We start from the raw sequence: 14154 nt of genomic DNA, 5'->3' as shown, positions 1-14154 counted from the left end.
GTTCCGGTTCCATTGCCCAATCGCGATATAAATAATGGCAACAATCAGCTCTATCATGAATGGCAAAATACGATGAAAAACCGTGAAGCGAGATTGGTGCAACGGTCGGCTTCCTCTTTGCATGATCAGAATGCAACCACCTGTAACCTAGTCACTATGACACCGCCCATGGTCCCACCTCCACCAAACGTCGAAGAAGAACACGTTACAATGAAGGTAAAGGATCGTGTCCGTGAATTCATGGCATCGGAGGCAGCAAAAAGCGAATCGCGACCAATGATTAGAGGGAACGGTATGTCCAGTGCACCTGCGACACCCACTGCTAGCCGGAAACACATCGAAGCTGAATTCCAACAATTTCGTGAAATTCGAGCGCAAGAGCAGCAACGGGGACTGATTGGAGGGAATTCGGCAGCGAAGGAGAACGGCAAAGCACCAAATGGTTTACCTTCCCAGCCTATCGGTGAGTCAGAGGATCAAAGTGAAGGATCTAAAAATCCCCCCGTGAGCTGGATGTCCGTAGTTGTGCCTTGTGTTACGCTGGGAGTGTTCGTTTGGACTGCAATCCGCATTATATCATCATGCGGCAGAAAGTGATTGATATGATATTTACAAGGAAATTATTTATTCAATTTGTTGAAAAATGTTCTATACTTGCGAACAAAGAAACATTCCATATTACATTTAATTTATTATTGCTATTTTTATTCATTGAACAGTCGAACAGAATATACTAAATCAGCTGTCCCGCATTTCGTCTAAAGAAAGACATATTTGATGTGATTTTAACGTGACGCTCGAAAATTAAAGAAATGACAATTGTGGTCAAAGAAAGGAATGATTTTGAAGTAACTTTCCATATTCTGTAGCGCATACTGTACACTATTTTTATATCAATGGATCAATAAATTATACAAATCGTTTAGAGATAGATTGTTTATCTATCTTTAATAAAACGGGGTCATTTAGCACTAGCCTTTTCACGGCTTTGATGTTTCGTGATGTGGGATGTAAACTCAATAGCTTGCTTACGAACTATTTCTTTTTAAATTTATTTCACTGGGCAGGAAATGATTCTCCATCTAGAATTCCCCTACCGATCGGTAAATTGTCGTCATCTTCTACTAAAAATGGTATCCAGTCTACCTCGGAGCAGGGCGACGATTCGGTTGAAGTAAAAGTAAATGTAGCAGCGCTGATCGCTACGCATCAGGAGAAGCAACAACTTCAAAAATCCTCATCCTTCACATCATCGAATGTGCCAGTCAAATGCAAGCCCAAAAATATTGGTGTGATAGCCGCAGCTCCGAAAGACCTGGTTCCTATTGGTGTGGCTAAACCTTCCTTGCCGGATGAAGCTACTGAAACAGCGGTAATCAGCGTAAGCGATAAATGTCAACAGTTTGAACATAGAATACGCCAAAACTCGATCGGTAACGAGGAAGTTCAGCAAACACGACAACGCCAACAATTGAAGGGTACGGTTAATGCTAGTGTACATCATGATGCGTGTGATGCTGGGCGTGAAGGCCTTTGCTTTTCCGAGGCTGATCTGCTGCATGAAATCGATCACGCACTAGTACTTGCTAAAGACTTCCTGTTTTCGCGCGGTATGTTTGGATCCTTTCACTGTGCCGATCTCCTTGCATTGGAAATCCGTTCCGATCCCGCTAAAACTAAACACTCACATACCCCCTCGCTTATGTTCTTAACATCGAGTGTCTTTGCTTATCCGCTTTTGTCCGTTGTTTAAAGTGTTTCGTTTACGTCGTCGCATGTACACTATTGTTCATTTTTTTCCCTGTCACTTATTATCTACAATTCGAACGAAGTATCAAACAAAACTATGAATGCGCTTTCAAAACTATGCAACTGTACAGTGACCGCAACACCGTAAATCGTTTTGTGGTTACGGTGTCTTCCGTCAATTTTTTTGGCACCAGCTATGCCTTTGCATGGGCGAATGGTGACAGTTATTTATATCGCATCCGTTCGACTGGTCTCGGATTGACTTGGTCTACGAAAGATGGATGCGCTCAAAATTGTGTTAGTGAATCATTCTGCTTCTTTGATGGCGGGTTCCCGCCGCCCGCCAAGCCTTGCTCACTGACGCTTATTGATCGAATCCCAATAGACAGCGTTACCCTCAGGTTATGTGGTTTCTATGTGTCTAGTTCATTCACAGGATATATTTTGAGAACCGTTTTGGCAACTGGGCCAGCAAGCGGTCGGATCATGGGGGAGTCTTCCTTCGAAAACCACACACTTGTTGTGCTGCACGCATGGTGCCCTAGACACGTCCACCCCACGGCGAGCGTGTGTCTTCTTGTCTGGTTATAGAATCTTTTCTTCACGGCTTGCGTCTGACTTTCCGTGAATTACTGTATGCAATGTGGCCAAGTTGGACACACTCCTACGCAGACAAGTAGTAAGCCTGAGAAAAGCGTCGCTACGTTTGTGATGCTCCGCCGATGATCGTCGTTGCGATCACCGTGGTGTGGAAACTGCTTTATTATTTTTAGCCCTTGGTCACAAATAGCGGCAAACAGGGAGCATAGAGTGGGAAAGAGCAAACAAGCCCATGAAAATTGTAGTAAACAAGTCTAGCTTGAGAGCGAATGTCTGACCCTTTGGTCATTAGCTTGCACAGTAGCGGAGCAACAAGAATCGCGAAGAGCGTCACGAGAGCATTTCCACGAGCAGAATATTGGCCTCTGTCCCATGTGAAGGAAAACTGTTGAGACAAACGTCGGTTCGATTGTGTTGGCGTGTATCTACATGGCCGATCCTATTGCGCATGGTTGGTTCAGAACCAATCAACCAACACAAACTAATGCAGACGGGCATGAGCTGAGAAAACCCCGACAGAAATGAGAGTCAGGCAGATGCTAGCGATCGAAAAATTGTGCAAACGAGTGAATCAGTTCTTCGCGTAGTGGCATCGCAAAACGACGCAAACGACTGATGCGTCTGTTTGAATTTGATCCGTTTTCTATTCCTTTTCATGTCGTGTTGTGCAGATGACAAACTAGCTCTTGAAATTGGAAGCTTTCTTAATTAAAAACGGTCCGAGTGGCGGTGGATCAGTTCGAAATGGCAATGATAATGATGTGAGGAACAACGATGATCCTTCTGACTGTACTAGTGTGCAGTCGATTAGTAGATTTGGTGGACAGTGATGTTTCGGTGTTAGAAACTGTACAAAGTATTTGTGATAAAAAGAATTGAGCTCGTGTGTTGTCGAGGAAGCTGCTGTTATTATCCCGCCAAACCTTTCTCTACTTAGCCAAGCAGTGAGATAATATCCAAATATGGGTCAGGGTTAGTAGAATCATCTTATGTTCGCTTAGCTCTTCGACATTTGGAAATTAAAATGATATTATTTATAAATTTCCGGCTTAATCAAGAGAGCATAATAAGCTTTTGAGACAATGTCGATGATATAGGAATATTTGATACGTTATCCGTTTTTAAAATGCAAATAACTAAAATGGATATGATTACAGAAACTGATACAACCATTAAAATTGGACCAAAATTCAAGGCCAATTCGTCAAATTTAGGTAAGTCAGTAAGCGCCATGGTAGGTAAGCTCTGTTAGACCTAAAGATGCATTGATAAATAACTATAAGCGCTGTTATCATCCAAACGGGACATTTTTAGTAAAATGAAATAGATATATTTTTCCCTTATATGTATTCTGAAAAGTTGTGAATGGTAAATGGTGTAACATGTTCGCATAACTACAGTTTTATTTTGATTCATTTAATTTTGGCAAACAACTTTTCACCCACGCTGTATGTGTCTTCAAATTCATGTCAATCGATCAGTATTCTACAACTTGATGACTAACTGATGCCATTGTGGGTTAGTTCATCAGTTTTTCTCGTCTCTAATGATGTAATTTAGAGCATGAGCACATTCCTGCGGCTCAATTGTTTACAAATGGGAATGGAAAAAAAGAAACAGCTTTCTACGTCTACTGGCCAGCAAACGATCTCTAACAGAAAAGTATTGACGAACGTCGGAGGAAAATAAACTCCACATGCTTGCTGAAAAGGCATGGTGATTTGCTGTTGATGAACCAAACAATATCGCTCATAGTATTGAAACTCATGGCGTACAGTGAATAATCATTACTGGGTGATCATTGACAACATGTTTTGTATTCGAGTATACTTAGCTTATCGCCTTACGATACAACTCTTTTGGAAAGTAGTTATGCGGCATTTCTTATTAATTAGTTTTAGATTTTCTCAAATCAGAGTATCGTTATCTAGTTTTCATTGTCAAGCGAGATTTGAATGTATCATACAGAATGCGGCAGACAAGAGATGAAATGTAAATGTAGACAAGACGAGAAAAAAATACTGAATGAAATGAAGATGCACAGGGATGTGGGAAAATGGCCAAAATAGCAGCATGCGTTCCTAAATATGTATTGCTTGAGAGAGAGTGAGAGAGAGAGAGAGAGAGAGAGAGAGAGAGAGAGAGAAGGGGGAGGGGAGGGGGGAGGAGAAAAGAAAAAGAAAAGAAATTTATAAATAAATTTTTGTGTAAAAACAGAGCTCCAATTTTGTAATCACTACACACACACAATCTAACCACTAACGTTGCTACGATACGCTAAATGTAGTCACGTGGGCAGACGTCGTGGGAGTTTCAGTATTTTCTCGATCATTGACGTAAAGTTGTGGCAAGGAGTATCGAGCAGATTGCTGGAGGAGATACTAGCTAATGTTTCAACGTGCTGAACCGACTGAACGTTGCCAATGAGCTCAATTTTTAAACATTCTTTAAGTCAACACATCTCTCGCTTTTCTCTGCGACGGATACGGTGCATTAAAACAGTTGGGCATACCAAGAGGACATATTGATCGTAAACAATGAATCCAATGAAATTGGTCACGTTTATATCGTTACTTACCCTATGCCATGAATATTTGATCTATTTTAAGCTATTACGCTCAGTGGTTCCAGGTGGCCTCGAATGCTTCTGCGTAATGAAATAAAGGATCATAAATTATCATGAGTTATTCAACTGTTAGCATTTTTGGGAAAACGTTGAATGACGCAATATAATTTAAAACGTACTGCTTTAGTCAGATACCCTTGAACATAACAACATATCTACGAGAAACATATGCTGTACAAAAATGGATGTGCATTCATATTGTTTATTAACCTTGCTGGCGTCTTGCTAACCTGAGCCTGCTGTTTTTTCTGTCTAAAATGAATCAGAAGTTTGTGAAAGTTTGTTGTGAGTCTGGCAAACAAGTTAATGAACGCAATGTTCCGTATTCTCATTAGGCGTTTGGTCACCGTATAATCGTTCGACTGAAGTTCTTACAAAAGAGGAACTCGCGGAGAGGACATCAAACAGTAAAGCAAGCGAACCACTTCAGCAAGTCTGGGTGCCACGTAGTGCCCCACCATCTCCAGCCCCAGAACGTCGCGAATTTCGGCCCATCGGGTACGAATCCCCGACACCAAGCCGCAGAGCACTAGCGTCGCCCTCTCCTGCAGCAGTAGCGGCTCCTTGGACCCAGCCCGGTTATTCTCCACCACTTGCGGTTTCGGAGTCGAAACTCAATCCATCATCTAACGCATCGTCCTCGATTCGCTGTGGTATCTCGACTTCGACACCACCGCAACCCCAGGGCCACGGGCAGCAGGTTCGCTTCGCTCCGCAACCTAGATCAGCCGCTGATACATTGCAGCAAGAACCAACGATCAATTCGCTACTTAAATCGAAAGGTAAGTAATGCTTTTAGCCCCGGATGGTATGTCGAGTGTCGGGAAAATTCACCATTTGCAGACAAAACTTGCACTGAGCAATGTTGTGCAGACAAACACTCTCACTGATGTGAATGCACTATGTTACAAACAGTTCTTGCAGCGTTCTTTCATTAATAGCCTCGCCAAATGTATTGTACTTTCTCACAATCACAAGGGTGATTTGATGGAACTAACAAACCCTAACCCTTTTTGAAAACCAGATGGCAAAGCAGCAGTAGTAGGAGACGCTGAAATGGCAGCAGACCGACAAACGTCGGCGACAACCGTTACTAAACGAACTACTAGCTCCAGTCAACAACAGCAGTTAGGTGGTTCTTCGAACAGAATCGTCAGTCCAGCACCTCGTACAGGTTTGCAGGCCTTTATTTTCATTCATCATGGTTTCAATAAGTGTCAACTAGTGTTCTGTACTTATCCTAGGGTATTCATCTTCCGAAATGCAGCACGAAGGCGTGCAGAGCCAAATGATGCAGCAAACAGTGCATAAGGTCGCTGGTATTGGACCTACCACAAGGGAAGGAATGCCGCTAACATTAAGATCAGTATGTTTTACAGTAATGAGTAGGAAGACACTACGACTTCTTACTTATGAGAATATTTTGATTTTTTAGGAGATCGACGAAGGCAATCGCGATAAATGGTATAAGCAAATGTATCAAACCTTGCACAAGGCCCACGATGATGGTAATTTCTTGACCTTGATTGAATTAAAGCTAGAAATACACTTACACATTCCCACTCTGTGTAATCTTTGTATTTTACACACAAGTGCTCCTTTTGATACACACATTTTCCCTTTTTATTTCAGACGATTATGTGACCGTGCGTTATAAGACCCGTAGAGGTGATATTTTACATAACATTTTCGCAAAAGCGTCACTGCTTTACTATGCCTAAATGCATATATAACCAAGCGTTATCAAACCCAATTTTCTAAATCTAATTAAAGATTTTAATTGTTTTCCATTGCGCACCTTTAAAACACTGTGATATTGAACACGAACCACATATATGTAATTGAATCGCTCTTTACAGTCGCACACGTTCAATATGCTTCACGCCCCATGTACTACTTTGAAGAGATATTCTCGTTAATATTTTTTTTCTATGTCATGATAACATCTACAGGCTATCCTTACAAATCGAGCGGCTACCAATCGGAACCAGAACCTAATTACGATTCGGACTATACGATCAAGTATAGTACGTTAGACCGCAGGAGAACTCCGATAGGATTGAGCCCTACAAGCTATAACAAGTGAGTATCAAATTGGTTCTTTTAAAGAAGAGGCTTAGTGGGGTTTTTTTCAAAAATGTCCATACTTTAATTACAGATTCAACACTCAACAACAAACTACTCAACATAACCAGCCCATAAAGTCAGGCAGCACGTCTTATAAAAATCATCCTGGAAGGATTGAGAATTATACCCCCGGCCGATCCTCAATTTCGGAAAAAGAATCGAAAGCGGTAAGATGCTATAGTATTATACTTAAATCATACTTAATTATCTGCTATACAGTACAGCTGGCTCCACGTTGGCGATAGCTTTTGTATAAAACGCAAGGCTGCAGCATAATCCACTGTCGTAGATTTCAATTTCAAAATGAGTGTGCCGTTGCTGGAGAAGCTTATGAGACCGTTTGGTCATACCCACTTTTTTCTTCGCAATGCTGTATCACACTCTATCACTGATGTCTTCTATTTTTCTTCGATTTTTACACATTCGATACACTTTTCTTTTACACTATTTGTGAATCCTTTGTGACCACGCGGAAAACATGCATATGCGTACACCACAATCACGTGCATTAACAGTGGTGGGACGAAGTGATGGATATATTCAACGGGGTACGATTGATTTCAATTTGTCTTTAACTATGTGTTTACCATAATGTAATCTACGATATAATGTCTACCGAAATAGAAATTGATGTTTATTCCACTGGCACCCATCTTAGAGCGGACGCTAATCACGAGTAACTAATCACGAGTATATTGGATTCATAATGCTTCTTTATTGCATAGCACTCGCAACATAAGATTGATAATGCGTTCTGTGCGAAACAGCTATATTTGAAATCAAATCTAGCTAACAAATGACAGATATAGTTATCACATATGTTTGTTTATCAAAATGGCCAACAAATTTTCTACTAACATGCTTTATCGTCCATTTTCCCAACTAATTATGTAGGTTGGTATTACTTAATTCAATTAATAAAACTAATAATGTGTTTTCTAGAGGCAAGTGGTGTATGTGTCCACCAATACGCTAAACCAATAGCAAAAGCGACAACGCATTAATAAGGGAAAATTCTAATTCCGCTTTCTATATTACCATACGTGGTCGCGATTCACAAGTCTCATTATTTTATTCATTCAGCAATTGGAACACCAAAAGCTTACCACGAGTAAAACCTATACAGAAGGCAACCTCTCCCGGTAAGTGGTGGTATTAAACCAGAAGTAAATCTCACCATACTAGCGAATAATGAAATGAGTATTTATTTTATCCTTTTTTTTATTTATGCAATAGAGCCCTGAAAGAGCAAGGGTACGAAAGTGATTCGACACTGGTATTTCGAAAACGGGAACCAGTGGCCAGTGCAGCTTTGAGCCCGGTCGAACAAAAGCAGTACTACAAAACCATGCAGGCCGGAGGCGAGATACCGCTACATGGTTTCCGTAAGCCCGCACCAGAAAAACCAAAAGGTATAATTCATGCACTGGTTAACTAACTTTCTATGAAATCATCACGCTTTAACACTTCCTAAGAATCACATCCTATGCTGCATCCTAAATATTGTAATGGCTCTTTTACTATTAGCACCTTTTAACGCGTTCCGTTCAACGAAAGTCGAATGGCATTGAAAGAAAATCTATGCTCTATGATCTATCATACTAATAGATTTTTAGATGAAGATTGTATAAATCCACAGTAACTCCCTTCTCTCGGTGTCATCCGCAATTAAATTTAAGCTGTTCTATACACATTTCTCGGAATGGGAATTGGTCTATGGTGAAAGTGTAGTTGAGTAATCTTCAGTAAATTAACCAGGTGGAGGTATGATTACGGTCTTTGGAGAGTAGGTATTCTACATACACATGATAAAAACAGTATTATTGCCTTATACGAAAAGCATCCTCACAAATGGATTAGCACGAGTATCTTATTCGCAGCTAGTATCGCGCCAAGATGGGCCAGAATGGTCTACATCCTTTCGCTGATGCTGAGCTAATGCAACGTGTGGATTACTGCAAAAATGTGTGCGTGTGAGTGTTACTTGGAGCACTATGGCCCGATTAAAAATTACAAATTATTGGCACAGAGGGCATCGATTAGCACAAGTAAGAAAAGAAATGAGTATTCCACATTCGTCACATATTCCACAGATTGTCCAGCTGACACCGACGCATCGTGCGAGACGGATCTAAAGGTGGAAATTAGCGAGGAAGCTACGATCAACCATCCAAGTAGCTCCACTATGTCGCACTGTAACAACCCGTTCTTAATGGCATCTTCGCGTGAGATCGCATGCTATCCGATCACAAGCATAAGCCGTCCTTTGGATATGTTCGGAGCGTTTCCACAAGAAACACGTACCTTTGTGCCCGTAGCACCACCCGCTCCGCCGAGTCGCAAGAGCTCACGAAGCAACTCAACGCTGAAGATTATGTCTCATGTCAAAACGAACCATTACGATAAGCGAACAACTCTCGAAACAACCCAAAGGACTGTGGCGTCGATTTGCCCCAGAACGGTACGAAAGATCGATCATTATCGTTCCAAGTCGGCAGGGCCGCAGCTGTTCGCGGCAACTTCAAGCTCGTCCCTTGTGAAGGAAGAGAAAAACCAGGAAAACAGCACACGTGTAGCTTCCACCAAACGGTACCCTAGTCCGACCCATCAACGTAAATCCAGCCCCAGTCCGGTCGCGTTTGGCCGTGGTATTTCGAAAGAGCGTACATTTGCCGAGGAAAAGAAACGTATCGAACAGAAGCTGCCGAAGGTGGTATCAGTTTCGACGAGCATTTTGCGCAATCCGGATCTTCGTTCGCCTAACGAAGTGAAGAAAGCCTTACGCAGCTCCTATCTTTCACACGAGGAAGTATCGGCAAGAGAGAAGTACGCCACAATTGGGAGTCGATCTTCACTGAAACGGTTCTCGTCTAATGGAACATTCCGCAGTGCATCCAGTATGTATTCATCGACGAAAAGTCTCAACAAATGCGTGTCACCTGTTTCGATTCACAAAAAAGACGATCGTTCTTTCAAAGTGTCGATGGTGTCGCCCGGGAATAGATCGAAAGAATTGCCGTCTGCCAGGAAAGCTCATACACGTGGCAAACCAACGGTTGGAACATCGCCGAACGTTACGATAAGAACAAGTTTTCAGAAGGCGTCGAAAGCATTCGGTCTGAAATCCAAAACAGCCTCAAATCAAAGTCTGGCACGTACCAACTCAACATATTCCATCGATTCCACCAGTTCGAAGCGCAAGTCTCGTGTTTCTTACATTCCATCCACCTTGACCACACTCGCTAGGGGTAACCGTGATGTTAAGCTACGGGGCTCAGGGTCTAACAGTTTGGATCGTGTAGCGCATCTCAAAAGTCGAATTTCATCAGACACGAAGAAAGGAGAAAGATTTGTGGGGAGTAGCTACAGTGAGCACATCGTTGAACAAACGGAGAATGTGCGTACTGATTCGTTCTTTCAGAATCTGTTTCTTAAAAGCTCTGGTACTTCCGGTGCAACACCAGAACCAGGAGAAACAAGTGCAAGCGGTAGCGTTCTTGAGAAGACCCGCATGTGGAACAGCTTATCATGCAAATCGGAGCCCTCACTGAAGCCACCAAACTATTATCTAACCCAAGCGAGACCAGTATCGTCATCAAAATTCCGTACTATGGAATATCGTGGAGCCAAGTCCAAGCTAGCTGCTGATGGGGATCGACAACATTGTCCTGCTGGGGAAATGGTTGCTCATATGAACCGTTACGAATCACTCTCGAAGCTAACTGAACATGAGGATGACCGGGAGCAGCAGCAACAGTTTGGCTATGTGCGCGGACGACGCATGAAAATTGATTATAGTATTCACGAGCGCAGCCTCAGTGAGCCAACAAAGTCATCAAACGCCACAGGGCCCACCACTACAACAACAATGACTACTAGAGTGATCCAGGAAGAGCTCGTCAGTACCGGCGCTCCCCGTACGATCGTTGGCCGTAGGGTGGAATCCACTACGCGTACGTCTAGATCACCTTCTTGCCGGCGTATACAAACGCTGAAAGGCGAAGGACATGTACGAAAGATAGTTCGTGCTCGAAGTCTCAGTAGCAATGAGCGTCAGCATCAGCAAAAATCGGACCAGGCATTAGTACGCACTCATTCACTGAACCTAAATGGCGAGTCTGGTACGAACGTTTCACGGGCACGATTCCGTGAGCTGAACTCTTTCTACAGTAGTCTCGAGCGACTCGGACAGTTGGAGTATGTGACATCGTGCTCTTCGAGCGATTTGAGAACGAGGCGCCCACGTGAGGAAGAGATCATAGATTTTGATCTGTGGAAACGGGTGAGAGAACACGAAAAGGCCGAACGGGAGCTGTGGCAGCTGAAGAACAAACTGAAGCAGGATCAGAAGGAGCGAGACTTTTTCTTCTTGCCTCGTGATCCGGAGGAAGTGCGCTGGAATAGTGATCTAGATACTGGACTACGTAATCGTGAAAAATCTGTCGAAGATTTAAAGTGCGTTCTTAACCAGCAAGCTCTAGCCTTCGAGGATGCAAAGCTGCGGCAGCTCGAAGTCAGCAAGGATCACTACAAACCCCTGTGGCGCGGATCCTCTGTGGTCGATGTGGCGAATCAGATGGAGGAAAAGTACTCATTAGCGAACGAGAAAAAGGATGAGCCACAGTCACTGGATTCGGCCACGGCTGGCAAGCGTTACGGCGTCATCAGCAGCACGCTGCTAAGTACGCTCAGCACGGAACAAATGCGAAAGCTGAAGAGTCAATTGAGCGAAATTTACAGCAGTGGAGGTCAAAAAGAACCCGAGGAACAGGAAAAAACGGTCTCTCGTGTTTTGATGAGAACCGAGGAGCGTGCGGAACATGAGTACATCATCAACGTACCGGAGCGTGCCAGTCGACTTGAATCACTGTTGAAGGTGAGGAGTCATTCGATGCTGACTAAAGATCAGATAAATGCAAGCCATCTCGAAGCGTCTGAACATAGCAAGAAGACCTTGGTTGACATGCAAAAGTCGTTTGAGAGCAAATCGGCACCACGTGCAATCAATAGTACATCCACCGAAGAAGAGGCAATCCAGCGTGCAACGCTCTCACGGTCACTTTGCCAGGAGTTGAAGGACAAAATTCTGGAGAAGCATCACACCCTTCCATCGCTCGGTAAGAATAGAAAAGATCGGCTGCGACCGACGATTCTACCCACCGAGCATCGATACCATTCTCTCGAAAGTGGTCTCAAGAAGATAGAGGGGGCCACCGTAACCAAGAAGCCACAGCCGAAAACTGCTCCAGAATCTGCTAAGGTGCAGCCTCAACCTCTGTGCTGTGACACAGAAAGCATTTCTTCGGAAACATCCAATAAAACGGTAATCTTCCGAACCAGTGTCGGATCAATGCCGGTTCCGGTGGAACAGGATATTAAGAGCAAAATCAAGTACTTTGAAGAGAAGCAAGGCGAAGAAACGCCCACAGTTACGGTGTATCATGCGCGTGAGGATTCCTCGCCCTCGGAAGATGAAATGGGCGGCAGGCGGGACGCGACGGACTCAGATCAACGAGGTACCGAAACCGCGATCACGCTATCACAATCGTTCACCGATTTGAAGGATCTGTTTGGTGAAAAGCGGTCGGTATCCTGTTCGTACACAACCTCATCCAAATGCTCGGCACCTTCGTCCGCTACGCCTAAGAACTTTACATTCCGCTCGCGTAGCTCTACGCCAGATTACGCGACCTGTATACAGACGGGGGAGGTGAAGAAGATCAAGGATAAGTTTGAAAGCCTCGATGGGAGTGTGTGGCGTTCCGGCCGATCCGAATCTCCATCGATCAGTCCGCGCCAGTATCAGAGCGATTCGGAGTTGAACCGCCCCTTTGCAGAGGTGACCGACTTGAGTAAGGACAAGCAAGGTCAGGTCACCATTGTTCGCCAGCATGAGTCGGGAGATGTCTCTCGGATGACACACAAATATGAAACCCAGTCACGGGTTGCCCGTTGTCGCAAGCGTAAAGAGCGGGTGATATCGCCCATTTTGAAGCATCCTTCATTGCGTAAGGACGATCGGTTCATGCCACACATTAACGTAATCAGCAAGACGGCTTCGCTCAAGCGAGAAATGAAACCGACTAGTCGTTCCAGTCAACAACACAGCAAGATAGCCAAGCATCAACCACACGATGAGTCGGTTAATGGAAAGAATCCCAAGGCTCGTCGTAGTGCTTCGTCCGGTAGCGAGGAGATCGAGAAGCTCAAGAGTAAGTTCGAAATGACATCGGTGGAAAATGATAAGAATCTATCGCTGCTCGGTAAGATGTACACTTCGGTGCCCGACATTCGTGAGCTGAAGGATATCTGCGGCTATCTTTCGGGTGAATGGATTGCTCATCAGTTCCCCAAGCCGACCGACAATGCACGCTCACTTACTGCTCCCGATCAGTCAACGGGAACACTGACTGATAAGCAGCACGCTGTACCGTGCAAACTGTCGTCATCTTCCAACCGTCATCAACGTTCTGCGCTGCCACTTCGTTCCAACTCTTCTTCGCCGCCCCGCCAGAATGCCAGCGCTAGTGTATTTCTCAAACAATTGTACGACTCCCGCCAGTGCGATGATGGTGGCATTGGTCTCCGATCGAAGTATCGGTACGTGTCCGATCGTCAGCTCGAGGCGGAGATGCTCTGGAGGAAGATTCAAGCGATGACTGGCAGTGCCACCGTCATACCGACCGATTCATTCGAAGGTTGCTGGTTTTTCTCAATCATTTCAAATCGATTTTCCACTTTCGACACTTCCACTCTGTCTTTAATATGTCGTATTTAAGCAGTTCTAAGGGAGGTTAGGGGCGTCTGTGACTATTCTGCTTCTTTCGCCTTTCTCCTTTTCTTCTTCTCCATATTCGTCTTATGCGCCATACCAAAAGCTCATCTCACATTGTGCTTCATAATGTTCATTGCGTGTAACATATGCCACGAGTTTACAGCTAACTAGTAGCTTCTGTGAATATCTCTTGAGATCTTGGGACTCACTAGATTTCATTCTCGTTCCTAATCTGCCTGGCGCCTTCGTGTTTTTCAATTTCTGGTTTCCAATAACC

General features: G+C 43.9%; 1 protein-coding gene across 16 annotated transcripts in view; it reads left to right on the top strand.

Moving 5' to 3' along the window:
• Window positions 1–14154, top strand: part of LOC126577765 (sorbin and SH3 domain-containing protein 1) — a 31529-nt gene that overhangs the window by 11290 nt on the left and 6085 nt on the right. For 3 of the 16 annotated variants that reach the window (XM_050239666.1, XM_050239659.1, XM_050239664.1), the window contains 12 exons: window positions 1–463; window positions 1068–1610; window positions 5311–5757; window positions 6000–6149; window positions 6220–6341; window positions 6411–6483; window positions 6608–6643; window positions 6928–7057; window positions 7134–7269; window positions 7618–7650; window positions 8186–8244; window positions 8339–8514. The exon at window positions 1–463 is cut by the window's left edge. In XM_050239666.1, the coding sequence (XP_050095623.1) occupies window positions 1–463; window positions 1068–1610; window positions 5311–5757; window positions 6000–6149; window positions 6220–6341; window positions 6411–6483; window positions 6608–6643; window positions 6928–7057; window positions 7134–7269; window positions 7618–7650; window positions 8186–8244; window positions 8339–8514 (2368 nt within the window). Of the gene's footprint in view, window positions 464–1067; window positions 1611–2746; window positions 3322–3506; window positions 3564–5310; window positions 5758–5999; window positions 6150–6219; window positions 6342–6410; window positions 6484–6607; window positions 6644–6927; window positions 7058–7133; window positions 7270–7617; window positions 7651–8185; window positions 8245–8338; window positions 8515–9204; window positions 13801–14154 lie in introns of those variants that run through there. The other 13 variants (XM_050239670.1, XM_050239673.1, XM_050239675.1 and 10 more) reach the window with 9 other exon arrangements.

This window comes from Anopheles aquasalis, chromosome 3 (genome assembly GCF_943734665.1).
Source record: "Anopheles aquasalis chromosome 3, idAnoAquaMG_Q_19, whole genome shotgun sequence".
Lineage (NCBI taxonomy): Eukaryota > Metazoa > Arthropoda > Insecta > Diptera > Culicidae > Anopheles > Anopheles aquasalis.
This window is presented reverse-complemented; position numbering and strand designations above follow the sequence as displayed.